Source organism: Saimiri boliviensis, chromosome 2 (assembly GCF_048565385.1).
Source record: "Saimiri boliviensis isolate mSaiBol1 chromosome 2, mSaiBol1.pri, whole genome shotgun sequence".
Lineage (NCBI taxonomy): Eukaryota > Metazoa > Chordata > Mammalia > Primates > Cebidae > Saimiri > Saimiri boliviensis.
The window spans coordinates 206,228,959-206,256,205 of record NC_133450.1 but is presented as its reverse complement, the minus strand read 5'-3'; the positions used below and the strand labels follow the sequence as shown (position 1 = coordinate 206,256,205).

Sequence of the window (27,247 nt, the reverse complement as noted above, 5' to 3'; positions counted from 1 at the left end):
AAAGACCTAATCTACGCTTGATAGGTGTACCTGAATGTGACAAAGAGAATGAATCCAAGCTGGAAAATACACTTCAGGATATTATTCAGGAAAATTTTCCCAGTCTAGTAAGGCAGGGTAATATTCAACTCCAGGTAATACAGAGAACACCACAAAGATATTCCTCAAGAAGAGCAACTCCAAGGTACATAATCGTCAGATTCACCAGGGTTGAAATGAAGGAGAAAATACTAATGGCAGCCAGAGAGAAAGGTCAGGTTACCCACAAAGGGAAGCCTATCAGACTCACAGCAGATCTCTCAGCAGAAACCCTACAAGCCAGAAGAGAGTGGGGACCAATATTCAACATCCTTAAAGAAAAGAACTTTCAACCAAGAATTTCACATCCAGCCAAACTAAGCTTCATAAGTGAAGGAAAAATAAAGTTTTTTTGTGAACAAGCAAGCACTCAGAGATTTCATCACCACCAGGCCTGCTTTACAAGATCTTCTGAAAGAACCACTACACATAGAAAGGAACAAATAGTATCAGCCTTTCTAAAAAATACCAAAAAGTAAAGAACATCAATATAATGAAGAATTTACATCAACTAATGGGCAAAATAGCCAGCTAATATTAAATGGCAGTATTAAACTCACATATATCAATTCTAAATTTAAATTGACTAAATTCCCCAATTCAAAGACAGACAGGCAATTTGGACAAAAAACTAAAACCCATCGGTATGCTGCATCCAGACCCATCTCACATTCAAGGATACACAAAGACTCAAAACAAGGGATGGAGAAAGATTTACCAATCAAACAGAGAGCAAAAATAAATAAATAAAAAGCAGAAGTTACAATTTTTGCCTCTGATAAAATAGTCTTTAAAGCAACAAAGATCAAAAGAAGCAAAGAAGGACATTATATAATGATAAAAGAATCAACGCAACAAGAAGAAGAGTTAAAGATCCTAAATATATACGCACCCAATACAGGAATACCCAGACATACAAGACTTATAAAGAGACTTAGACTCCCACACAATAATATTGGGAGACATCAACATTAGCATTAGATCAATCAGACAGAAAATTAACAACGATATCCAGGACTTGAACTCAGATCTGGAACAAGTAAACGTAATTAACATTTATAGAACTCTCCACTTTACACAAAATATACACTCTTATCAGTACCACATCATATCAACTTAGAAGTTTAAACGAAATGCTGGTTGGCCCCTTGTTTGTTATTCTCTTCCCTCATTTTCTTTTATGTCTCCATTATTAAGGACAATTATAGGCATACCCATATCTAGACTGTATTCTAGCCTGGGCAACAAAGCAATACCCCCATTCTCTCTCCCTCTTCCTTTTTCTCTTTCTTCCTCTTCTTTGTTCTTTTTCTTATTATTCTTTTTTTCTTTCTAAAAAAAAAAAAAAAAGAATTTTTAAAGAACAGAAAAATCAATGAAAACAAAACTGGTTCTTTGAAAAGATTAACAAAACTGACAAACTACCCAACTGAACAAGAAATAAAGATAACTCACATTACTAGAATCAGATATAAAAGAGGAGACATTACTATCAACCTTTGAAGGATTAAAAGAAATACTACAAGTAGGCTGGGCGCAGTGGCTCATGCGTGTAATCCCAGCACTTTGCAAGGCCAAAGCTGGTGGATCACTTGAGGTCAGGAGTTCGAGGCCAACATACTACTAAACAACAACTTGGCCAACATGGTGAAACCCCTTCTCTATTAAAAATACAAAAAATTAGCCAGGCATGGTGGGACATGCCTGTAATCTCAGCTACTTGGGAGGTTGAGGCAGGAGAATCATTTGAACCTAGGAGGTGGAGCTTGCAGGAAGCCAAGATCATACCATTGCACTCCAGCCTGGGCAACAAGAATGAAACTTCATCTGAAAAAAAAAAAAATACTACAAGTAAATGCATGCTAATATATTTGACAATTAGATGAAATGGACAAATTCCTAGAAACACAAACTACAGAAACTAATTCAAGAAGAAATAGCCAGGTACAATGGCTTATCCCTGTAATCCCAGCACTTTGGGAGGCTGAGGCAGGTGGATCACCTGAATTCAGGAGTTCAAGACCAGCCTGGGCAACATGAAACCCTGTCTCTACCAAAAATACAAAAAATTAGCCAGGCATGGTGGCTCACGCCTATAGTCCCAGCTACTTAAGAGGCTGAGGTGGATCACTTTAGCCTAGGAGGCGAAAGTTGCAGTGAGCCAGGATCGTGCCACAGCACTTCAACCTGGGTGACAGAATGAGACCTTGTCTCAAAAAAAAAAAAAAAAAGAAGAAGGAGAAATAGGCAATCTGAATATGCTTATAACAATAAAGAGATTGAATTTGCACTCAAAAAACTACCCACAAAGAAAAGCTCAGCCCCAGATTGCCTTACTGATAGCTCCTACCTAACATTTAAAGAATTAATACAAGGCCAGGCATGGTGGCTCACGCCAGTAATCCCAACACTTGGGAAGCCGAGGCAGGTGGATCACTTAAGGAGTTCAAGACCAGCCTGGCCAACATGGGGAAACCCAGTCTCTACTAAAAATACAAAAATTAGCCAGGCATGGTGGCAGGCACCTGTAATCTTGGAGGTGCTACTTGGGAGGCTGAGGCAGGAGAATCACTTGAACCCAGGAGGCAGAGGTTGCAGTGAGCAGAGACCACACCATTGCACTCCAGCTTGGGCAACACAGTCTGTCAAAAAAGAAAGGGAAGGGAAAGGAAGGACAGGGGAGGGGAGGAGAGGGGAGAACTCAATATAATTAAGGGCTTCTATGAAAAACTCAAAGTGAACATCATACTGAATGGTGAAAGACCAAATGCTCTGCCCTAAGATCAAAAATAAAACAAGGATGTCTACTCACCATTTCTATTCAACATTGTACTAGAGGTTCTAGCGAGGACAGTTAAGCAAGAAAAAGAAATTAGAACCATGACAATTAAAAGACACAAAAAGTCTCGATTTGTAAATGATATAATCTTGTATACAGAACATCCTAAGAAGAGCTTCCAGATAGTTTAACACATGGAGATTCCTGGAGGGTAGTGCGCCCAGGGAAAGCATGGAAGCCTCTTCCCCATACCTGGATCTACATATCTCTTCATCTGTATCCTTTGTAGTATAATAAACCAGCAAGTGGGCAGGTGCAATCCTAGCTCCTGCTGGATGCAAGGAATAGTAAGCCAAAAACGAGCTGGGCTGCATGTCAGAAGGATATTTCCCCGCTTTGCCTGTGGGAGCATCACATTAGAAAACCACACTTCACTCCCTAAGGGTAAGCCTCAGGGCTATGTGACCATCTTGAAGTCACCTTGACATATTAGGGATGAACTTAGAAGAGGACAATGGCGAGGTTCAGGACATGCAACCCCAAAATATGGCACCTTGGTGTTTGAAAGCACAGCAGAAGCAGGAAAGTCACTCTCATCATTTCCTCTTCTCCCCGAAACAAGATATTCATTCTGAGAGGGACCTTCCCTATACCTAGAGGAAAGGAATATCCTTAGCTCTGAAGACACAAGGGACAAAAAGAAGAATCTGCACAAACAGGCCTTGCTAAGTTCCCCAGGTTTATTACCATTAGATCACACTCTTTTGTCCTCCAGTCATATTTCTCCACAACTGTCTACTCTTCATCAAACTTAGCATAAAATTACCTAGGTTTCCCTGTTTCTTTGTCTTCACTTCACAGGAATGAAGGCTCCCATGTCATGCAAAACTTACATTAAATAAATTTGTATGCTTTTCTCTTGCTAACCTGTCCTTTGCTATAGATGTCTCTGTCATGAACCCAGCAATAAGTGAGAAAAGAAATATTTCCTCTCCCTCCCCAACAACACTATCAATAAAGGTGATACACTCCAAAAAAGAAAAAGAAAATAATAAGAAATCCACTAAAAGACTATCAAAACTAAACAACAAGGTAAGTAAGGTTGCATTATGAGGCAAAGATCATTGTTGGCCACTAAGACCAGAGAAGAGACACCCAGCCATTACGGTCCCCCTGATGGAAGCACGTAATGCTATCTATGACATTTTCTTGCAAAAAAAAAAAAGAAGAAGAAGAAAAACCATGAAGCAGCCCAAGCCTCTGGATCTAAAAGTTTGCAGGAAATAAAGAGAATGAAGAAACAACACCATGGGGATACAACTGGCAAAATCAAGACTATAGGAATCTACAGGCCAAACCACCCAGTTTCTTCAGCAAATAAATTGCAAGAAAAGAAAAAGGAAAATGGAGAAAGTGGGATTTACAGGAAAAAAGAGAAAAAGGAAAAGGGAAAGCACCGGGATTACAGCTTGGAGCCACTTGATCTCTATAGAGTGAAGGATCTTAGAGGTCAAGTGGCTCCCACTTGTAATCCCAGCGCTTTGGGAGACCAAGATGGGAGGATCACTGGAGCCCAGGAGTTCGAGACTAGCCTGGGTAAGATAGCAAGACCCCATCTCTACAAATAATAATAAAAAATAATTAGTCAGGCATGGTGGCGTATGGCTGTGGTCCCAACAATTTGAGGGGCTAAGGCAAGAGGATCACCTTAGCCTTGGAGGTCGAGGCTTCAGTAAGCTGTGATCATGCCACTGCACCCCAACCTAGGCAACAGAGTGAGACCCTCTATCAAAAAAAAAAAAAAAAAAAAAAAGATTTTTGAGCATATAAACCAAACTCAATTTACAGGCCTTATTTGGATTCTAGTTTGAAGGAATCAACTGTGAAAAGAAATTAATTAATAATAGAGGGAAATTTGAATTTGCCTGGATATTTAATGATATTAAACAACTATGATTAATTTTTGTAGTTAATTTTAACACTTTTCTTTTAGAGGTATATGCTGAAGTATTTATGAATAAAATGACCTTTGCTTCAAATAACCTTGTTCAGAATGGGGGAATATGCATATGAAACAAGATTGGTCATAAATTGATAATTCTTACGTAATGGACAAATGGGAGCTCATTAACTTTTGTATATTTCCAATTTTCCTGATTAAAATAAAAATGGAGCCAGCATCCCTGGGACCCACATTAATCAATTATAGAAGACGACAGACAGTACTCCAGGAAGGAGAGGAAGTCAGACTCTGGTTAAATATGATGACGAATAACCTACACTGTTTCTGGAGAATGAAGTGAAAGAACAGCAGAGTGGAATAATGAAAAGAGCTCTGAGCTAGCACTAGGAGACCCAGATTCCAGCTCAGCTCCACTTCCAAGCTCATGATCTCAGTCAAGACAAATCCCCTCTCTGAGCTTCACTATCCTTACGTTTAAAATGGGCCTGCAAATAAATGATCTCTATGTTGTGGGGCTAAATTCTTCCTCCTTAAAATTTGTCCCAAATGAGGGCTATGTTCAGCCCTAATGTTTTGCAGGACTCAGGAAAAGTGTACAAAAACAGGTCTACTAACCATGTCTGAACATTTAAAAACTATAAATCAAGCTAACAAATTGTTAAATAAAACATGTTCTATCCTCCTACCTTGACCAGTATATCTTCATGATCTAGAAAGCCAAGTTCATTCAAAATCCACAGATTCCTTGAGATTCCACACAAACATGCAGTACTAGAAGAACCAGCCCTCACTTCTCATCCCCAGATCCCATTCTCACTGGGAAAGGCCACAAATGCAGATGCCTCAACCTATATGTCCAAGCTGTGGGCACATCCCTCTCCATATAACCTCCTCTTACCCCGCTTGAATCCAGCAGTGCACACACTGGTGGGATAGTCCACGCTTGGGAGGATGGACCCATGAAAGATGCCTGCACAAGCCATGGAAGTAGGTAAGAGGCCACTCAGCAGAAAATTCCAAGGAACCAAATACCAGGAACAAAGTCTCAAGGGGAGTCACAGACTCCAGCGAGGTATACATCCATTTGGCTCTGCAGATTTCCCTTCCATGAAGGGAAGCACAGCCAGAAGACCAGAGGACTTTCTAAAGCATGGGGTCAAGGCAAGGGCCTTCCTTGCCCAGATCTAATATACTGAATATATCAGTTTCATTATATTATTCCCTTTCCTTTTACATAATTTTGAAATCTTTACTACATTAAATCTTTTTAAGGACTAAAACTGAAAAAAAAAATCCCTCCAAAACCAAGTTAGAGGTTCCCTGAGACTTTGAAATTCTGTGTCTATGAGCAACGCTGAAACTTTCTTGCAGTCTCAGTTCCTCAGAAACTAGAGCTTTTTGGCTGAGTGCAGTGGCTCATGCCTGTAATCCCAGCACTTTGGGAGGCTGAGGAGGGAGGACTGCTTGAGCCTAGGGGCTCAAGATCAGCGATACAATGAACATTATTTGATAACAATGTAGAGCCCATCTCCAAAAGAAACCATTTCTAGGGAAATGAGAGAAAAATCTCGCAAGCACCATGGCAGCTCCCATGAGCCAAATTCAGCCTCCTACCACTGGAAACCTTTCAGAGCTTCAGAGATTAGATAAGAGTGACCCAGAAAACAGATACCAAGAAACATCTTTTCCTTCCTTCTAGAAAGAGAAAATGAGTCTTTTGATTGAGAAGCAGTTGTGTTTAATCACAAAATTATCCTGACCCTAATGGAAGAGAAATAATCTAAATGTAAAAGGAGTAGGGCTTTTTCTCCTACATTTATTTTAGAGGAAAGTAGAGGTGAACAAAGAAAACTGAATCCCTAAGCTCAGAGCTCAGGCCCTGGTAAAGGCTCCAGAGAGCAGAAGTCCTCTCTCCTCTCGCCCTTATCTGAAACGCTGCTGTCCTCAGGATACCAGCCGTCCCACTCTGGAACACAGCTGCCCGGGGGATGCCTTCAGTCTACTTCTCCAGAGGCTTCTCACTCTGTCCCAGAGGACTGGCTCTCCTCATCCTCATCATCAGTGTCCTGAAGAATCCTCAGTAGTTTGAGCTCAGAGTTCCAGCTTGTTCTAGCCATACTTTCTGAAAAGCTCAAGGAGACCTTCTTTTGGCTGACAGCCTGAGCTTCTGACACAGCTTCCACCAGCGCACTAATGTCCTTGTTAGTCGGTTCTGTTTCATACAATTCAGGACCTAAAAGAAGATGCAGTCATTAATTGCACCTGTAAACTTCTCTCAAATAACTATGACAAACGGAGGACAGAAAAGGAAAAGCTGGGGTGTTTTTTAGGATCTCTCTAAGACAGGAGGACTGTGCTTTCAGGGAAGTAAACTATCCTGGTCAACACAGGTTCAGTTCTCCCTAGCCTCAAGTCACTTACTAAGGCTCCTCTACTCTAGTAACTTACTTTTCACCCTGTGGTAGAGATCCACATGATCATAATAGTCCATCTTTGGTCTCTCTGTGGAATCCTGAAATTCATCAGGGAAAAATGTAAGGAATTTTGAATCAAGACTTTAGGGAACTAAAAGGATTTTTCTAAAAGATGTTTTCCTTGGAGAAATTAACATCTAAGATGAGCCAGAGACCCACCTCTTTGGACCGAAAAGAAGCTGGTATCACATGTTCTTTGCTCTCCGTGCTGTTGAAATGAAGCTAGAACCACTCCTTCCCATTCCCTACAGTCAACCAAGGGCAGACGCCTTCCAAGGATGGCTTCCAACAATTCCTCCCATTCCAGCACGTACATGCTGTTCCTCCCATCAAGAGACAGGGTCTATTTCTTCTCTTATTTACTCTCTGGGATGGACTTGCAACTTCTTCTGCCGATAAAATGTGGCAGAAGTAACACTGCTTTAATTCCAGGCCCATCCCTTAAGAAACTGCTTTCATGAGACTGCTATGCTGCCAAAAAGCCCAAACGAGCCACATGCAGAGGGCTCAGGAAGGAAAACCAGCAACTTGGGCAACAGTCTCAGCCCCGTTGCATTATGTGACCTCAAGCAAGAAGAGAATAACTGTCCAGTCAACCCACAGAATCATTAGAAATAACAAATCACTATGGTTATGCTTTGGAGTAACAGATAACTGAAACTGGGTCCTAGCAGAGGCCCTGGCACACTCTCACCTGTTTTGAGGTGGTTTCTTCTGTCTCCATCAGCTGCCGCTGCTTCATGTCACTGTTCCGACCTGGCAGAGTTCTGTAATCTAATAACTAAAAAGTCAACTCAATCTTCCTTGTATTGGCCCATCATACCCTATTTTGAGCTTCTAGGTGACCCTTAGTCTATAAGTGACTCCGCATCCAGGAAAAGATAAGATCTTGGTGGCAGGTAAAATGTAGCTAGACCTTCTGAGTTCTATTTGAGATTCTGCTCACTTGGGACTGTACTTTTATCTATTACAGAATTAGAGATTATGGTAAAGTATGTGAAAAGTCCCAGGATTCCTCCAAGAAACCCTAACTTGACCTTCTCACAACATATAAATATTCCTCTTACCAGAATGTGACTCATCATCTTGCGCCATCCCTCATGTACCCATAAACAGAGCAAAACAAAAACCTCTAGCTTCATGTTTCTTTCGCATCAGCTGCTTCCCCAACTAGTCCCTAAGTACATTCATTCATTCTTTTCTCAATCTCTCTTTCCCTAAACAAGTATCTTGCAAGCTGCCACCAGAGGCATTATGCTAAAATATGGCATTTCCATCGACACCCTTCCAACACTGGTTCTTACCTTAGCTGCACACTGGGAGAACCCAGGAGCTTAAAAAAAAAAAAAAAAAGAATACTGAGGCCTAGTTTCTACCACCAGAAATTCTAATTTAATAGCTGGCATACAGCCTGAGCATTAGAATTTTAAAAGCTTGTAAGATCATGTTCCCATGGAACAAAAAAAAAAAAAAGAAAAGAAAAGCTTGTTGGCCAGGTGCGGTGGCTCATACCTATAATCCCAGCACTTTGGGAGGCCGAGGTGGGCGGACCACCTGAAGTCGGGAGTTTGAGACCAGCCTGGCCAACATGGAAAAACTCCGTCTCTACTAAAAATACAAAAAATTTTCCAGGCGTGGTGGTGCATGCCTGTAATCCCGGCTACTCAGGAAGCTGAGGCAGGAGAATGGCTTGAACCCGGGAGGCAGAGGTTGCAGCGAGCAGAGATCACGCCATGGCACTCCGGCCTGAGCAAAAAGAGTGAAATTGTCTCAAAAAACTAAATAAATAAAAATAAAATAAATAATAAAGGCTTCTCAATTGCTCTTAGTGTACAGTCAAGGCAGAGCACCACCGGCTGGATGATAAAGGTCAAATGACTTAGCAGTCCATACAAACTCCTGCCTACCTCTGTGGCATGATAGACCACTCTTCCTCAAATACCCAACCTCACAACCACACTCAACTGCTCAGTGTTTCCTGAGCAGTTATGATCCTCCCATTCGCCTTTGCACAGGTTATTCCCTTTCAGAAGTTCTTTCCCATATCAGGAAAACTCCTACACATACTCAAGAACCAATGCAAAAATCATCTCTTCCGTAAAGCCTTTCTCAACTCAGTGAGGACAGGCCACCACTCTAAGAAAATGACTCAGGGGGCAACCCAGTCATCCAAACAAAACTGCTCCTATTGGAGGCATTGGGAAGGGGTACAAAAGGCACCAGAATGGAATTCAGGGGAGTGGCAGTGGTCACCTTAGATGGAGTGCTAACCATGGATACATCACTTCCTGCCCGGGACCAAGCCCTGATTCTGTCTACCTCCCATGAGAAGGGCAGGGACCTTCTTAGAATTTCAGGTTAAAGGATATCACTGGTATCAGACAATAAGTGAGATGGGAAGGAAAGCAAGAGGGAAACATCCTTCTCAGGAAACTTAGTCTCAGCCCTCCCAATACCCCAGGATGGAGAGTTCTTTCTGATGATTAAACAGTTGTTTTCTTATTAAAGTCAGCAATGTCCAGTCTGAGAAGGGAACAATGATCCTCCAAGGTTTTGGGGGATTCTTTCTCCCTCCTCCCATTCTGCAATCAAGTTGAAAAATGTCAGATAGGGGTAAATACATCCCTGAGCTCAGACATGATAAGGACTCCAAAATGGGGAGATATCCAGCACGTGCACTGGAACAAAAGAAGTGCCTGACAAGAATTGGCTCCCTGCCTCCTGGATGGGGCTAGACAATGTGCGGATTTTAACATGAGGCTCCACAGACTCTCTACCTTGTGGCAGGGAGGTTAGGGGGCCCTGGAGCTCTGCTTCCTTAGAACAATTTTGGGGTTCTAGTGAGGGGCCCCAGCTCTCCCTGCCTCATTGGACAACGGGCCCTCAGGGTTTTCTCTGCAAAAACCTGGGCTTGCTCCTCTCCTGATCCTCAAAGTGCTCTGCCTTTTCTTAGGCAGAACCTGAGGAAGAAGTGACTGTGATTCATGTTCACCATCATCTTTCAAGTCCCCACGTGAAGCATACATCTGGCCCAGTTTGTTTGCTTAGTAAATGTCTGAGGGAAGCATGGTGCAAGGTAAGACCAGAGAGCCTGAAACATTCCAAGAAATTGTGAGTGCCTAACAAAGGCAGGTCTCAAAATGACAAGAGCATGCTTAGCTTTTCCTGCCCTCAGACACCTACCCCTCAAGGATCCTATCACCCCCAACCAAGCATATATTACCCTTACCATAGAGACGGTCATGAACAGTGGTAACTGGATGTTTACGTGACGTGCTCTGGCTCCCTGGATCACCCTTGGCTTTCACTTTAGCCTCCTGAAACCCACATCAAGAGGAACTAATTAGGATATTTGGAAGTAAAGAAATTTTTTTCAAAAGGAAACTAAAAGAAGGAATTTAACATCTACAATCAGACAAGAACTTTATATCTATAACCAGATAGAAAACAAGGAGACTCCCACTTTTCATACACCCCTTCCATTGCAGGCTGTAGCTATTTCTCCCAGTCCCAGCAAGCCCCTCACTGCCACTCTACCTGTTTCTTAGTAGGTGTTTTCACCCTCCTCTGTTGCTGGTGCCGCCGCTGCCACTGCTGCTGTTTCCCGTAACCTGGTGACCAGAGAGCCAGATTGATCCTATTCTGGCTAACAGCCCCCTCTCTCCCACTGGAATGCCTGCTGTGCCCTCCTTCACAATGCTGACCCTCCCTGGTAAGGACCAATCCAGACAGGCTGCTTCCTGAAACTATTGTTTCCTGAGTTCTACATGTCATTCTGTATGATTAAGGCCACAAATATAACTGAATTGGACCATGTTAAAGTATGAGAAATGTGGGCTGACAGAAAATTGTGCTTAGAGATCCAGCAGCAACAGCAAATCTACCTTCTGTCTTCAGGTTATGTAATTTCTTCAGACGTTCAGGATATCGCAGTGCTGGTCTCTGGAAAAAGAAAAAAGAAGCAAAGCTCTACTGCAGATCTCTCCCTTTCTCCAAATGTGTCCCCCAGATGCGTTTATCATCCAGTCAACACCAGTGTTTTGCAGCATTGTACCAGAGGCTATGGAGGAAGGGAAAAGATGTGGGTAACAAAGTGCAGAAGAAACAGAGAACATGGCCAGGCACGCTGGCTCACGCCTGTAATCCCAGCACTTTGGGAGGCTGAGGTGGGTGGATCACTTGAGCTCGGGAGTTTAAAACCAGTCTAGGCAACATAGTGAAATCCTGTCTCTATAAAAAATTAAAAATTAGCCAGCCATGGTGGCACATGCCTATAGTCCCAAGTACCCTGGAGGCTGAGGTGGGAAAATGGCTTGATCCCAGAAGGTCAAGGCTGCAGTGAGCCATGATAACCACTGCACTCCAGCCTGGATGACAGAGTGAGACCCAGTCTCTCAAAAAAGAAAAAAAGAAAAGAAATAGAGAACATTACTCTCTCAACACTTCCCCATCGCTTGGCTTTCACCTACATAGAGCCCAGCCTTCTGTGGGGCTTGGGTTCAGCATGGAAAGGCAGAAGAGAGATAAGGAATAGAATGTGTAGATCTGACAAGAGAAGGGTTTGAATTTTCACATAGGCTTCTTCCCTGTTGCTCCTTAGCTCTTACTTCCAGGGTGAGGCGATGTATAGACAGAAACATCTTAGAAGAAATTGCACTGTCAGGTCGGTTCATTTTCAAGGGAAGATTCTTTCTCATCATGGCCAACTGTATCTTCATCTCTGGACAGGGCATGGTTTGCTTTCTACCTGGGAAAAGTCTGAAGGGGACAGTTCCAGTCAGCAAAAGCTCTTCCTGGAAAGCATGGCTGAGGAGAAAGAGATATAAAGGGCTCCAAGAAATCTCCACTCTGGTTCTGAAAAGGGCTGTACCAACAAGTGCTCATTTGGTAACACCTTTCTGATGCAACTAAAATCATCATAGCTGCACATGCTCAGTGCTGATTCTATGTCAGTCTCATGTGCTTTATAACACTGAATCCTTACAACACCCTGAGAACAGGTATTATTCATACTTTGAAATGAGGAAAATGAAGCTTTAAGAAGCTAAATATATTACCAAAATTCATATAGCCGGTTAAGTTTCAATGTAAAACTCAAAGGTCCTCTCACTGCAGACCATACATACTGCCTACCACTTACTCATAATTCACCTATAAAAAGAAAAGAGTGATAGTGCCTGCCTCCTAGTGGAAATTTAAATGAAAGTACCTGTGATGTGCTTAGCACAGGGCTGGGCACATGGTAAGCATAATAAATGGTGATGGTTATGATGGTCATCCCTGCCTGTTGGTAAGGCTAAGAGTTGCATAAACAACTGGGGTGATAGTTTTCTCCCAGCCCTACTCAGGAAGAGCACACTGTTTAGACCCATCTCAGCTTCAGATAAAAACAGATGCTCTGGCTCTCCCACAGACCTACATGATACTTACTCCTTCAGTAGATCCTGAGGTAATGCTTCAGATTGGGCCCAGAGAGGTAGGAAATCTGATCTGAAGTTTTCAGACAATTGCACTGGGGTCGGGGGAGGCACAATCATCTCTGGAGTTCCTACTCGTGATTCTGTGGACTGATTTCCAGAGAGACCCAGAAATGACTTGCTTTTCTGGAAGAGAAACAGTGGAAAGAATTCTCCAAAGCCCTCTTTCTGAGCCTATTCCTTCCCATCAACATTCTAGCCTCCCAGCACTACCCTGGCATGCACTTCAGCCATTCTCGCCTCCTCTGAATGATGAGGGCCACCACAATTCCTCTCAAGCTCCCAACTCTATTGTTGTATTCAGATCATACAGGGATTAGTTGTTTTGCTTCATTTTCCAGAAAAGGCATTCATTTATTCACTCAACAAACTGAACAAAAATTTATTGTCTAATTATGTGTCTGTAACAGGGCTAGGGATGGGGATTCAGCAATGAACAAAATGAACCAAGACACTACTCTCATGGACATAGCAGTCTTACAGTTCTGTGACTTATCCAAGGTCACATTTACCCCTAAATGGTAGAATTAGAATGAGAAGCCCAGGTCTTGTAACTCCTAGTCCATTGAAATTCTATCTCATCATATTGGGATTAGTTTTTAATTGACCAAAAATTCTCCCTGAATACCCAATAGTTCCTCCTATTATCTCAAGATGCTCTTCATCTTCCTACAGGGAGGAGACAGGGAAGAGGAGTCTCTGAAGAGAGAATGGTTTGGTTAATTATTCATAAAGAAGGGTTTTCTTTAGCAGATTCTGATAATTTAGGAAAAGAAAGGAGGTGAGGTGGAGGAGACCTGAAAGGAAAACAAAATAAAGTCTACATAGTGATATAAAGGTCTGCACAAAAACATCAAACTCACCACTGCCAAGTTCTTTTTCTTCTTCCCATGGTGGCTGGAGAAAACAAAACAAAACATGCTTCTCAGCTGGACTTGAAATAAGAATAAGCACAACTTATTCCCAGATCTTAAAGAGAAGTTCCAAGGTTGTGAATGATGACCACAAATATTCCTAGCTCTAATCAGTACTCAAATACAGCTGGTTGGGAGCCCAGCAGTACCTGTTGCCCAAGTACCTTCTGCTAGATTAGGCTTCTATCTAAATTAGGCTTCCCATCATTCTCTCAGCCAATCCAGTTATCTGCTTTCATAACATGAAACCAAATTAGAAATGATCAATGTAGCTGTGGTTTTGTCTGTAATGTTTCACTCCCCCTGACAAGGCTCCAACAGGACAGGGACCAAATCTATATGGTTCTCCACTAAATCCTCACTGCCTGAGACAGAGAGGTTGTGTAAGAAGTATTTTATGGCCGGGCATGGTGGCTCACGCCTGTAATCCCAGCACTTTGGGAGGCCAAGGCAGGCAGATCACAAGGTCAGGAGTTGGAAACCAGCCTAGCCAACATAGTGAAACCCCATCTCTACTAAAAAAATACAAAAATTAGCCAGGCATGGTAGTGTGGGTCTATAATCCCAGTTACTTGGGAGACTGAGACAGGAAAATTGCTTGGACCTGAGAGGCAGAGGTTACAGTGAGCCAAGATTATACCACTGCACTCCAGCCTGGGCGACAGAGCAAGACTCCATCTCAAAAAATAAGTATTTTATTGCTCTGTCCTCTTCCTCCTTGCCTGGGAGATGGATATGATAGCTGGAGTTCTAGTAGCCAACTTAGACATTAAAAGCACCCATGAGGTTGGGAGCAGTGGTTCATGCCTGTAATCCCAGCACTTTGGGAGGCTGAGGCGGGCAGATCATAAGGTCAGGAGATCAAGACCATTGTGGCTAACATGATGAAATCCCATTTATACTAAAAAAAAAAAAAAAAAATACAAAAAATTAGCCAGGCATGGTGGCATGCACTTGTAGTACCAGCTACTCAGGAGGCTGAGGCAGGAGAATCCACTTCACTCCAGCCTGAGCAACAGCACAAGACCCCATCTCAAAAAAAAAAAAAAAAAAAGCACCCATGAAATTCCTTAGAAGTTAGAATCCATGGGCTAAGGATGATGGCCCAGAAAGCCAGAAAGCTAGAAGGAGCTCTGGTTTCTAATTATCTCATGGAACTCACATGCCCTAGGCCTGCCTACTTCTGAGCTTCTTTCACATGAAAGGAAATAAACCCATAGGGTTTTCATTTGTTTATACCGTATCTACACAAACAAAAATGCATAAGTGTGTGTCTCTGTGTGTGTGTGTGTGTGTGTGTGTGTGTGTGGTGACAGAGAGAGAAGCATTCACAGGATCATTTTTTAAAAAGAAAAAATGAAATAAAAAGAAATTCTTAAGTTTCATCATCTCTAAATGTCACTTAAGAATCAGAGGCCTGTGCCCCATTCTGCCTGGCCCTGCCCCAAACAGCCTCAAGGATCAAGAAAGAAAAACCAAACACTTTCTCCATGCTTGTCAATATTAGCAAGCCTTTGGACCTTCAACAAATGATCTTTGTCACGCACTGTTTTGCATACAAGTCCTGTATGCTATTGCTTTTGTACACTGTACTAGGCCCTGGGGTTGAGATCAGAGATTCACATGCTTCACTGAGAACTTTTTCACTTGTTCCAAGTGACTAATAAGAAAAACTAAGAAAGAGCGTTTATTTCTTAGTCAAGCCTTATAAATAAGTTGGACCTTATCTTGTATGCTAGTTACTGCCATGTAAAATTTGATATGGTGAAGTCCCACAGCATGAATCTCAAAACACATTACATTAAAATTCCATTATAGCAAAAAGTAGATGCAAGTGACCACGACCTTCTCTGCTTGGCCTCCTGCTACTTGCAATGAGCTGGCTAAAAGGAAGATCACAAACAGGACGCCTGCAGAAGACAGCAGGTATTTACAGAATCAAAGGCCTTTGAGTTCCAGATATGATACTCACCTCACATCTATCTCTGTTTCTTCTGGGATCCACAGTACAACCATATTTCTTTCAGGACAGGGAAGCTGCGTCTCATTTAAATTCAACACTGGCAGCTAAGAGAAAGATATAAAGCCAATGTATGGCTTCAGGTGCTAGACTCCTATATCAGATTAAGGATATGCTAAGCAAAGAGTTTGGTGGCACAGAAGATGATTTTAAGTTTTCCATCTCCAAGACACCTTTATAATATTCCCCGCCCCCCCCCAAAAAAACAAGACTACTCCATCAAATATCAGTACAGGTATCTGTAAGAATGAGTATTAACAAGCCCCTGCTTCCCTGTGCCACTGGGTAGCATTTAGCAACTCCTAGTCAGATTCCATATGAGGGTGCCCTGGGGCTTACCTACAGGAACGTTACTTATCCTGCCCTCTCCACCCCAAAGACTTAGATCCTGCAGACATTACAATCTGCAGTTTGGGAGCAAGAAGAGTGCTGACAGAAACAGAAGAAAGGTGTTTTCTCTTACACTCTGACTACAATTACAGGCATCTCTATAAAAGTCAAAGTGCTAACTCTTCTCACATTTAGGTATTTAGGATTCTAGAACACTAGTGCTCAAGGAAACCTTATAAATCACCTAGTCCATACTACTAGGAAGATACACACACAAAAAATAACTATTAAAAATAAGGTTGTCCCTGTGAAGAGGAACTGACTGACTTGGAGGTAATAGGAGAGACTCCTTTTCAATATAAATCCTTTAATGCTTTTTGAACTTAAAAATCATGTTCAGACTGGCACAGTGGCTCATGCCTGTAATCCCAGCACTTTGGGAGGCTGAGGCAGACGGATCACAAGGTCAGGAGATATATATATATCATGTTCATACATTATCTATTCAAATAATTAAAATAATTTAATCTAGGCCAGGCATGACAGCTCATGCACTTTGGTAGACCAGGGAAAAGGAACTGCTTGAGCTGGGCATTTGAGACCAGCCTGGGCAACATAGTGAGACCCTGTTTCTTTCTTTTATTTTTTTGAGACAGAGTCTCACTCTGTCACCAGGCTGGAGTACAGTGGCACAATCTCAGCTCACTGCAATCTCTGCCTCCTGGGTTCAAGCGATTCCTGTGCCTCATCCTCCCGAATAGCTGGGACTACAGGTGTGTACCACCACACCCAGCTAATTTTTTTTTGTATTTTAGTAGAGACAGGGTTTCACCATGTTGGTCAGGATGGTCTCAATCTCCTGACCTCATGATCCGCCCACCTCGGCTTCCCAAAGTGCTGAGATTACAGGTGTGAGCCACCACGCCCAGCCTGTGAGACCCTATTTCTACAAAATTTTTTTAATTAGCCAAGTGTAGTGGTGTGTGCCTGTAGTCCCACCTACTCAGGGGTCTGAGTCAGGAGGATGGCTTGAATTCAGGCATCTGAAGCTATAGTGAGCCATGATCATACCACTGCACTCCAGCCTGGGTGACAGAGAAAGACTCTGTCTCTTAAAATAATAATAATTATTATTTAATCTAATCCTCTTGTTCTAAAGAAGACAAAGAAGTAAAGTGATTAGTTAATTCATCCATTCAAAACCATCTACCATCTCAGTTCCTTATACTCTCCATTCCACGTGATACTGAAAAGTGAAGCATCGCATGAAAAAAATAAAAGGCATCCAGTAGGACTGCAAAGAATAGTAAATCTCTCTTTACTGTAGGTAAGTAGGATTTTTTCTTCCCAAAGTTCTAATTTAGCTCTACCCCCAACTAGCTGTGTGCTTTGGCAAATCACTTCTCATCTCAGTTTCCTCCTCTGTAGGATATATAAAATAGACCACAGTAGTGTTCTTCAAATTGCAATTGCAACTTATTCTTAGGTCATAAAATCAAATTCTGTGAATCACAGACCACATTGTTTAAAAATGAAATAGAATAAAACAGAATAGGACAGAAAATATTAAGAGTACATCACTCATAGCTAGGGTAAGAATTGTTCCATGATATTCTTGTTGTAAAATCTTTTTCTTACTGTAGATCATAGCTAAAAGTTTGCAAGTCATCAGATGAGATGACCTTAAGGCCTATTTAGGTCTGACATTCCAGCATTCCATTTTCCCTGATTATTAGATGACAGTATTTAATGAGTAGCTGAACATGTTCTATGCAGAAAATTCTCAGCTACACCAAACCTATACAAATCAATCCCACTTGCTTCTAGGATTTCTGAAGACAATATGGCATGTAGATAGCACAGAGTCTAGCATAGAAGCCCAATATTAGACAGTTACTATCAACATTACTATTCAGATTATAGTCCTTCTGAGGAATAATTTCAATTAAAAGCAAAATAGTTTATTTCCACTAGCAAAGAAAAAATGTTGAGGAAGTACCTTTTAAACCTGTGACTTACTTTGAGAAGTCTATTAGCACAGCTGATCAAACTTTTGTCAGGTAAACCCCTCGGAGGCCTAAAAAATGAGTTCCACACATAAAACAGAAACACAAAAGACTTATTGGAATGATAAAGTTAGTGCTACAAGGAAACCCTTCTACTTATCTACAGAAAACCTTGGGCTTAATGCTTACCCAATGAATGTAGGGTCTCACCATAATTTTAAGTTTTGTTTGTTTGTTTGTTTTTCCTGAAACAGCAACTAAACAGACATTGCACACTGCAAATACTTCACAACTATTTGTTCCATCAAATGGAATTCATAGCCTGCTCTTCCCTCCAGCTAGAGACAGTTATATCACCATCAATAAAAGTTTATTAAGAACCTTTTATGAAGATGCTCAAAATATGTTAAATAAACAAAATGCATTATACACATACAATAGAGTATCATTCAGCTTTAAAAAGTCATGAAATTCTGATACAGTAGATCTTTATCCATGGTTCCGCTTACCCACAGTCAACTATGGTCTGAAAATAGGTGAGCACCTATAAGTAAGGTATTTTCAGAGAGAGAGAGACCACAAGAGACCACATTCACACCATGAGTTTTTATTACAGCATATTATAATTGTTCTATCTTATTGTTGTTAATCTCTTACTGTTCCTAACTTATAAATTAAACTTTACCATAGGTATGTATGTATATGTAAAAACATAGTAAATAAGGGTTTTGTACTATTCACAGTTTCAGGCATCCAGTGGGGGTCTTAGAATATATTTCCTGCAAATAAGGAGGGACTGTAACACTGGAAATATTATAGTAAGTGAAATAAGCCAGACACAAAAGGACAAATGTTGTGTGATTCCACTTATAAGAGGTACTTAAAACAGACAAGTTCATTAAGACAGAAAATAGAATAGAGATCACCCAGGGCTAGGAAGAGGAGGGAATGGGGAGTTGCTGTTAATGGATACAGTTTTTGTTTGGCATGATGAAAATGTTCTGGAAATGGATAGTGGTGATGGATGTACATTATGAATGTACTTAATGGTAATGAATTGTTCACTTAAAAATGGCTAAAATGTTCCATTTTTGTTATGTATGTATTTACCACAGTAAAAAAAAAAAGCCTCATATCCTTATATTTTCCTATCACTTGCTATTTTTCTTATTTTTTAAAAGACATGTTACATGCATGGATAAATGAATAATGTAAAAAGGTAAATGATAAAGACCTTTAGGAATGATAGTAAGAGGAGTTTAAAAAAAAAAAAAGATAAAGACCTAACACTCAGCCTGATTGCCTGATTTATGAAGTCCTACATAGGTTCCTGCTTCCTGTCTAGCTCCCCAGCCTTCTCTTTGATCACTCTTCCATTCCTGCTCTATGTTCTAAGCACAGTGAACTATTTTCCTGATACAGACAGAAGTTCCTCTTGCCTCTAAGCCTTTGCATATGCTATTCCTATGGTTTAGAACACTATTCCTGCCTACCCTCCACCTACAACCCCCACTTCACTAGATAGACAGCTCAGACTTCCGGTCTAGGCACAGACGCCACTTACACAGAAGACAGCGCCCTGGCTTGGGAACCCTTTCTGGTGTTTCCACAAACCCACGGGGCAGTCCTCTCATGACACTCATCATACGGCCTGCCTATTTCTTTGCCTCCCCAACTAGGCTGAAAGTCCCTTGAGGGCAAAGACTGTATGTTGTTTACTGTTGTATCCCCAGCATTCATCACAGTGGCCCCCACTAAAATACAGTTGTGAATTGAATGACTAAACAAATGTCATGGTCCCTGCCTTCAAAGGGCCTAAAATCCAGTTGGACAAACAGGACATAAACATAAAAATATCAATAAGCATGCCGGGGACTGTAAGTGCTGGGGTAGTTTGGAAGAGAGAACATCCAAGGCTAGTGGGAAATGAGGAAACTCGACCGTGACAGAAGAAAAGAACATATTCTCTAATTCGACAAATACTTACTGTGCTTCCACTGTTTGTCAAGCATTGGTGAAGAAATAGGAGACAGAGCAGCCAACAAAACAAACTCACTCTCTCCCTACGAGAAAGTCCCTGCTCTTGCAGGGACTGACATTCTCATGAGAAGTGGCAAATGAATCAACAAAAATCATCTGAGATCAGAAGAACTGAGGAAAAAAGATACTCGGTTAAATGATAATGAGGGTATAGGGAAATTTTAAACAGATTGGTCAAGGGAGACTTCTGTGAAAAAACAACATTTAAGCTTAAACTCGAATGACCAAAAGGAACTAGCTGGAAGGATCTAGGGCAGTATTTCCCAACCAGGGGGCAATTTTGCCCCCAGGGGACATCTGGTAATGTCTGAGGCATTTCTGGTTGCCATAACTAGAGGTAGGGTACTACTCGTATTCAATGCGTAGAAGTGAGGGAAGTAGCTAAAATCAGATAATGCACAAGATACCCCCAAAGGACAAAGAATTATCTTGGCCCAAATGTCAATAGCATTTTAAAAAATAGTAATAACTTAATTGAAGGGAAAACTGTTTCACTCAGAGGAAACAGTAGGTGTGTAAGCCCTGGGGTGGGAGGTGTGGAGTATATGAGGAATTGAGGGAACAGAGTGGCCCGAACCTATTAAACAAGACGGGAGAAATGCGAGGTGAGGGCCACTAGAAAAGCTGGATCTCATAGGGCCTTACAGGCCAGGTCAGGCACTTAATGAAGCAGACAGGAGGGAAGAAGGCATTAAGGGCAAGGAAACTGCACGAGCAAAGTGTCAGAGACAGAAAATCACAATCAGAAAACCAGTCTGGCATAGAGGAAAAGTTGGTGTTCAAGAAGAGAGGACTCTGATTAGATAAGCCAGACAGTAAAGAGCGAGGCCACCAGTTCAGAGTCGGGAGGTTTGGGTCTGTTCTCTAGTAAACAAAATGCTGATGAAGGGGCTTTTCAAGCAAGGAAATGAACAAAGCAGTATTTTTGGAAGATTAATCTGTTGGCCACAGCAAAACAGCTTCAAGGGGAAAAGGCAGGGAAGCCAATTCGGAAGCCACTGCAAACACCCAACATGTCATGAGGAACTGGTCTCCAATAGAGAATGTGAAGCACAAAGCAAGACACACCGAAGGAAGAAGACATGGGAACAGGGAACTGAGTAGAGGAGGCAGCTCTCTCACAGCTCTTCGCACGGCAGGCATGCAGGGGCGGAGTGTGTCTCTGGGTGTGAATGTGAAGCACATCATAGGTCCTGACTGAGAAACATCTCTGCTTATCCTGAAAATACTCATACTCCTTCCTATACTATTGTCAGCCTAAGATAAATCATCAGGGGCTACTTAAATAACAGGAGAAAAGAAACTACCACAAGAGCCACCACTAGTGCTTTGATTCCAGGTAACAAAGTATTTCAAGTTTTTAAGTCTAAGTTTTCCACAAATACCTGTCCCTTAGTTTCATGTATCAGCAAGCACTCATTGGGTACCTAGGAGACTCAAGGAAAAAAAAAAAAAGCTACTGCTTCTTCCTTTAGTAGCTTACAGTTTCATACCTAAAAATAAAATGTTATTATAGAAAGACGGGGGCCGGGCACAGTGTATCACACCTGTAATCCCAGCACTCTAGGAGGCTGAGGTGGGTGGAACACTTTGAGCTCAGGAGTTCGAGACCAGCCTAGGCAACATGGCAAAACCCTGTCTATATAAAAAAAAGAAAAATTAGCCAGGCATGGTGGTGCATGCCTGTGGTCCCAGCTACTCGGGAGGCTGGGACTGGGGAATCGCTTAAACTTGGGAGGTGGAGGTTGCAGTGAGCCAAGATCATGCCATTACACTCTAGCCTAGGTGACAGAGAAAGACCCTGTACCCCACCAAAAAAAAAGAAATAGAAAGACAGGGTTGGGCATGGTGGCTCACACCTGTAGTCCCAGCACTTTGGGAGGCCAAGGTGGGTGGATCGCTTGAGGTCAGGAGTTCAAGACCAGCGTGGCCAACACGGCGAAACTCCTTCTCTACTAAAAATATAAAACTCAGCCAGGTGTAGTGGCACATGCCTGTAATCCCAGCTACTCGGGAGGCTGAGGCACAAGAATTGCTTAACCTGGGAGGCAGAGGTCGCACCACTGGACTCCAGCCTGGATGACAGAGTGAGACTCTGTGTCAAAAAAAAAAAGAAAAGAAAACAGTATACATATAGGGACAGTTTTCTGATCTACAGACGCTGATAAGATGGGTTGAATTGTCTCCTCCCAAAATTCATCTGTTGGGGAAGTCCTAACTAGTACTTCAGAATTTGACGGTATTTGGAGATACGGTCTTTAGAAAAGTAATTAAAGTAAAAATGAAGTCACATGGGTGGGCCCTCACTCAGTAAGACTGGTGTCCTTGTAAGAAGAAATTAAGACACAGACACACAGAGGGAAGACCATGTTAAGACACAGGGAGAGAGGCCCGGTATGGTGTCTCATGTCTGTAATCCCAACAATTTGGGAGGCCAAGACAGGAGGATCACTTGAGGCCAGGAGTTCAAGACCAGCCCAGCCAACAAAGCAAGACCTCATCTCTAATAAAAGTAAAAAAAATCAGCCAGGCATGTTGGTGCACACTTGTAGTCCCAGCTATTTGGGAGGCTGGAGTGGGAAGATCACTTGAGCCTGGACAGTTGAGGCTGCACAGTTGAGGCTGCAGTGAGCTATGATCACACCATTGCACTCCAGTCCAGCCTGGGTAACAAGGTGGGACCCTGTCTCAAAAAAACAGGAAATAAATAAAAAAGACAGGGGGAAAAAAATTATCATCTACAAACCAAGAGTGGCCTCAAAAGAAAACAATCTTGGCCGGGCGCGGTGGCTCAAGCCTGTAATCCCAGCACTTTGGGAGGCCGAGGCAGGTGGATCACGAGGTCAAGAGATCAAGACCATCCTGGTCAACATGGTGAAACCCCGTCTCTACTAAAAATACAAAAAAAAATTAGCTGGGCATGGTGGCACGTGCCTGTAATTCCAGCTACTCAGGAGGCTGAGGCAGGAGAATTGCCTGAACACAGGAGGCGGAGGTTGTAGTGAGCCGAGATCGCGCCATTGCACTCCAGCCTGGGTAACAAAAGTGAAACTCCGTCTCAAAAAAAGAAAAAAAGAAAATTAATTTTGCTGTTTAAGCCACCCAGTCTATGGTATTCTGTTACGACAGCCCTAGCGAACCAATATACCTCCCAAATTAAGCAATTCCTAGAGCACAGAGTTTCTTTCTGTTTCCCACTGCCTATTCACCAGTTCTTTAACCAAAATTAGTATTTTTAATCTGGCTTTCTTAAAGTATACTATATGGATAAGGAAAATCATAACCCAGAATTTTAAGACAATCGGCTGTCAAATGAAGATTCTGTGATAATTTACCTGCCTTGAAATTTGGAGTAAAATTTTGAACTCTGAGACAATAAAGTACGGGTCTTAGTAAAGGTACATTCTGGCAAATGACGAGGTGCAAAGCAGGAATCTGGGATGTTTACCACGGTGAGCACTGGGAGTTTATCTGAAGAGGCAGACCAGAAGAAAGGGTGTTAACATGCTGCCTGGAGAAAGGAAGCCACATACATGAACAGATTAAGAACCTTGTAGGCCGGGCGCGGTGGCTCAAGCCTGTAATCCCAGCACTTTGGGAGGCCGAGGCGGGTGGATCACGAGGTCGAGAGATCGAGACCATCCTGGTCAACATGGTGAAACCCCGTCTCTACTAAAAATACAAAAAATTAGCTGGGCATGGTGGCTCGTGCCTGTAATCCCAGCTACTCAGGAGGCTGAGGCAGGGGAATTGCCTGAACCCAGGAGGCGGAGGCTGCGGTGAGCCGAGATGGCACCATTGCACTCCAGCCTGGGTAACAAGAGCGAAACTCCGTCTCAAAAAAAAAAAAAAACCTTGTAAGGGAGAAGACAGAAGCTGGTTAATTCACCTTCAGCATCCGGGGGAGTTTTGCAAGGTGAGCTGAGGATCCGAGGATGGCCCCTCTCGATGCGGCGGATAGTTGCCCAGCATTGTGGATGCTGACAAACAGCCGAGCCACAGGTGGTTTCATCCCACTGGCTCTCGTCTGGCAAGTCCATACCTAGAAACGGTTTAGGACAAAGGCCAACCCTGCAACATTCTAGTCCTCTGGAAAATCAACCACCACATAATTGAGGAGTATTATACATTAGCCATACAGTCCAGATCTTAATTTGAACTCAAAGTAGAAAATATTTCTATTGAACCTACACGGGTAAATGATGGCCACAAAACAATTAAAGACTGGGTGACAAGCAAGTATGGAAATATCTCAGCATGAGGTAGAATGGCAAGAGTTTGAGAGCAGAATGACTTCGAGTCTCCTAATTGGCTCTTTAACAACAGAGTGACCTGGGACTTAACCAGTCTGAGCCTCTTGCCTTAACTGTAAAATGAGGATAAGCTTATTTCACAGGGTCATTACAAAAATTAGTTAATGGATAGTAAAAGCCTGGCATATTGTTCCAAATAAATATTTGCATCCTTTCCTTTTCCCTTTCGTTATCAGGGAGAAGATGCCACCATCTCCAAAACACATTATCAAATTACGACCAAAGCAGTCACAGAGCATCTTAGAAGACCCGCACTCCTGAAAGATATGTTTCCTTTTCCAACGTGCTTCGGTTCTTATGAAGGCAGATCAAATACCCACCAGCAATGAATGCGTTTGCTCAAACAGCAAATCACTAGACACTCCCAGTTGCATCAGAGGCCATTAGTTTTCATTTATTGGCCATATGGCCTTGAACAAGTGACTTTACACCTCTCTCTAAAGTAGGAGGAGGGGTCCTGGCGTGGTGGCTCAGGTCAGTAATCACAGCACTTTGGTAGGCCAAGATGAGTTACCCCTCTCTACAAAAAATAATAAATAAAATAAGCAGAAGGAGGGGAATCCCTAAAGACTGCAGAAGCATTAAATGAGATAATGTACTTTTATAGATGGGAGGTGCTCAATAAATATATTCATCTTTTCCTAGAAAACACCTAGAGGTGTTTTAGGCAATCACTAACTACCACTTTATCCCTAAGAACTTTTAAAGGATGGTGTCCATTTCTTTCTTTCATTCAACACATTTATTACTAAATATGTGAGGAGACCTGCTTTGGACATGAACAGTAATAAACAAACTCCTTGTTCTAAACACTTTATAATTTAGATCAAAGATAAACTATCGGGCCGGGCCGGTGGCTCACGCCTGTAATCCCAGCACTTTGGGAGGCCGAGGTGGGTGGATTACGAGGTCAAGAGATCGAGACCATCCTGGTCAACATGGTGAAACCCCGTCTCTACTAAAAATACAAAAAATTAGCTGGGCATGGTGCTGCGTGCCTGTAATCCCAGCTACTCAGGAGGCTGAGGCAGGAGAATTGCCTGAACCCAGGAGGCGAAGGTTGCGGTGAGCCGAGATCGCGCCATTGCACTCCAGCCTGGGTAACAAGAGCGAAACTCTGTCTCAAAAAAAAGATAAACTATCAGCCTGGGATTGCACCTGGCCTATGACTTGTTTTGTTTGGCTGGCACTTTGAACCTATCTTAAAATTGAAATAGCCCAGTGTCCGAATTTCTGGCTCCTTTTAGGGACCAAAATACTTGGCAACACTGGGGCCAATTCCAGCTGAACAACAACTGACTAGCGCTGAGAAGCTCTGAAGTTTTCAGCCAGGTCTATTCTATCCAAAGGGAATTCCCCCACCAGACCTTAAGGTCTCTAATTGAAGTACTTTTAGTTGCCATTTATCACAGCATTTGCTCTTTTGTTTTTAAACATTTCTCTGTAAACAGGCCTCTACCGAAAGCAGGAAAACTAATGGGCAACTTGAGGCTGCATGCTTGAAGGGAAAAGAGCAGCATTAATTCTCTCTCTGAGGCCGGCGCGGTGGCTCACATCTGTAATCCCAACACTCTGGGAGGCCGAGGGTGAATCCCTTGAGCCCTAGAGTTCGAGTCCAGCAAGGGCAACATGGTGAAACCCTCTCTCTATGAAAAATACAAAAAATCAGCTGTGTGTGATGGAACGCACCTGTAGAAGAGCTACCTGGGGGCTGAGGTGGGAAGACCACATGAGCCAGGGAGGTCGAAGCTGAAGAGAGCCCAGACCGTGTGCTGCACTCCAGCCTGGGCCGGAGTGAGATCCCGCCAAAAAAAAAAAAAAAAAAAAAAAAATCAGTGGGACTGAGAATTTCTACGTACTTAATATGAAAATGACTTAAAAACAAAATGCCATTGCAAATCTTGAGAACTGTTTTAACTAGAAAAAAATGTATGATGAACAATTTAACTGAAAAATAAATACAATTTTAACAAGGTTTGTTTTTGAAAGCGAAAGTGACGTTGCATTCTTCCTGCAACAAAAAAGCTGCTTCTCGCCCTTTCGTTACCTGCCCAGCCCGAATTAAACCCCCGGGCCTAATCAGGTGCATCTCTATATAGCCAGCATTATCCCTGGGCTGCCTAAATAGTTCGCGTTAAAAACAAACAACAACCAAAAACACCTAAATAACACTCATTCTTAGTACCGTCGTTAAGGTGTGAGGGGCGAAAAGACTAGAAACGAACATCAACTTTGGTAGAGATGGAAAAAGACTTCCCGTTTCATTCCAGGAAAGAAAAAAAAAAATGGGAGAATCTAACCACGCGGGGCTGAGGTCCCGCAAGAGCAAAGCAGATTCGAAACCGCATAGGGTTGCGAAACCAAGCGGGAAACGCGGTCCCTAGCGGCGTGGAGAGTACGTTAACTGAGCGGGCCGCCCAGAGTCCGCCTCTGGGTCTAAGGGGACCCGCCCAGCTGAGTCAGCCACGCCTTCGTCTCCTGCGCGCTACGCCCCGCCCGCGCCGTCGCCAAGCAGCGGCGCAGAGCACCATGGGAAACAGACGGAAGCTCCATTGGGCCACATTAAGTTGGTGCGAAGGTTCCCGACGCGACGAAGGCAAGAAGCAGAGAAACTGACCTGGGGATGGACGTGCGGGGTGCGCTGGTGTTGGATGAAGCCTCGACGGGCCAAAACCACTGAGGCTTCAAAGTCTGGATGCGCCGGCATTTGAGGAGGAGGCGGGGCTGGGAAAGCAGGGAGGCCATGGCGCGCGGGGCACTGTGGGACACTGTGGGACACGTGGGGCGGGACGGAAGCCCGGGTGGGTCAGACCGTAGCGACGCGGGAAGTCCGGACGCAGTAGCTGCCCGAAA

General features: G+C 42.8%; 2 protein-coding genes across 12 annotated transcripts in view; both read right to left on the bottom strand.

Moving 5' to 3' along the window:
- The window catches only part of RGS3 (regulator of G protein signaling 3), a 158,526-nt gene extending 155,840 nt beyond the window's left edge, over positions 1–2,686 (bottom strand). For 4 of the 9 annotated variants that reach the window (XM_074395201.1, XM_074395204.1, XM_074395202.1 and 1 more), the window contains exon 1: positions 1,293–1,778. The gene's annotated coding sequence lies outside the window, so the exon portion shown is untranslated. Of the gene's footprint in view, positions 1–1,292; positions 1,930–2,603 lie in introns of those variants that run through there. The other 5 variants (XM_074395200.1, XM_074395198.1, XM_074395199.1 and 2 more) reach the window with 5 other exon arrangements.
- Positions 1,867–27,218, bottom strand: C2H9orf43 (chromosome 2 C9orf43 homolog). Of its 3 annotated transcripts, XM_010335941.3 has the most exons (13): positions 23,971–26,834; positions 23,417–23,552; positions 18,055–18,112; positions 15,658–15,752; positions 13,635–13,668; positions 12,725–12,897; positions 11,902–12,052; positions 11,179–11,236; positions 10,832–10,905; positions 10,524–10,611; positions 7,989–8,068; positions 7,269–7,332; positions 1,867–7,053 (listed from the first exon to the last, which is right to left on the bottom strand). In XM_010335941.3, exons 1-13 carry the CDS (start codon positions 24,119–24,121, stop codon positions 6,839–6,841), a joined length of 1,377 nt encoding a protein of 458 aa, XP_010334243.1. In that variant the 5' UTR covers positions 24,122–26,834; the 3' UTR covers positions 1,867–6,838. The 3 variants fall into 3 exon arrangements, with proteins under 3 accessions (XP_010334243.1, XP_074251309.1, XP_010334245.1); XM_074395208.1 differs by lacking the exons at positions 23,417–23,552; positions 23,971–26,834 and adding an exon at positions 27,012–27,218; XM_010335943.3 differs by lacking the exon at positions 7,269–7,332 and having other exon boundaries at positions 6,861–7,053.
- Positions 27,219–27,247: the final 29 nt, after the last annotated feature.

What these genes read in the sequence shown, in the direction of transcription:
- C2H9orf43 (XM_010335941.3), bottom strand. Translation starts at nt 24,121, where the DNA reads ATGGACTTGCCAGACGAGAGCCAGTGGGATGAAACCACCTGTGGCTCG. An exon ending in GAAACAGAGATAGATGTGAG is followed by an intron (nt 13,669 to 15,657) that starts GTGAGTATCATA and finishes TGTTTTCTCCAG; the next exon opens with CCACCATGGGAAGAAGAAAA. An exon ending in TACATCGCCTCACCCTGGAA is followed by an intron (nt 11,237 to 11,901) that starts GTAAGAGCTAAG and finishes TTCTTTTTCCAG; the next exon opens with AGACCAGCACTGCGATATCC.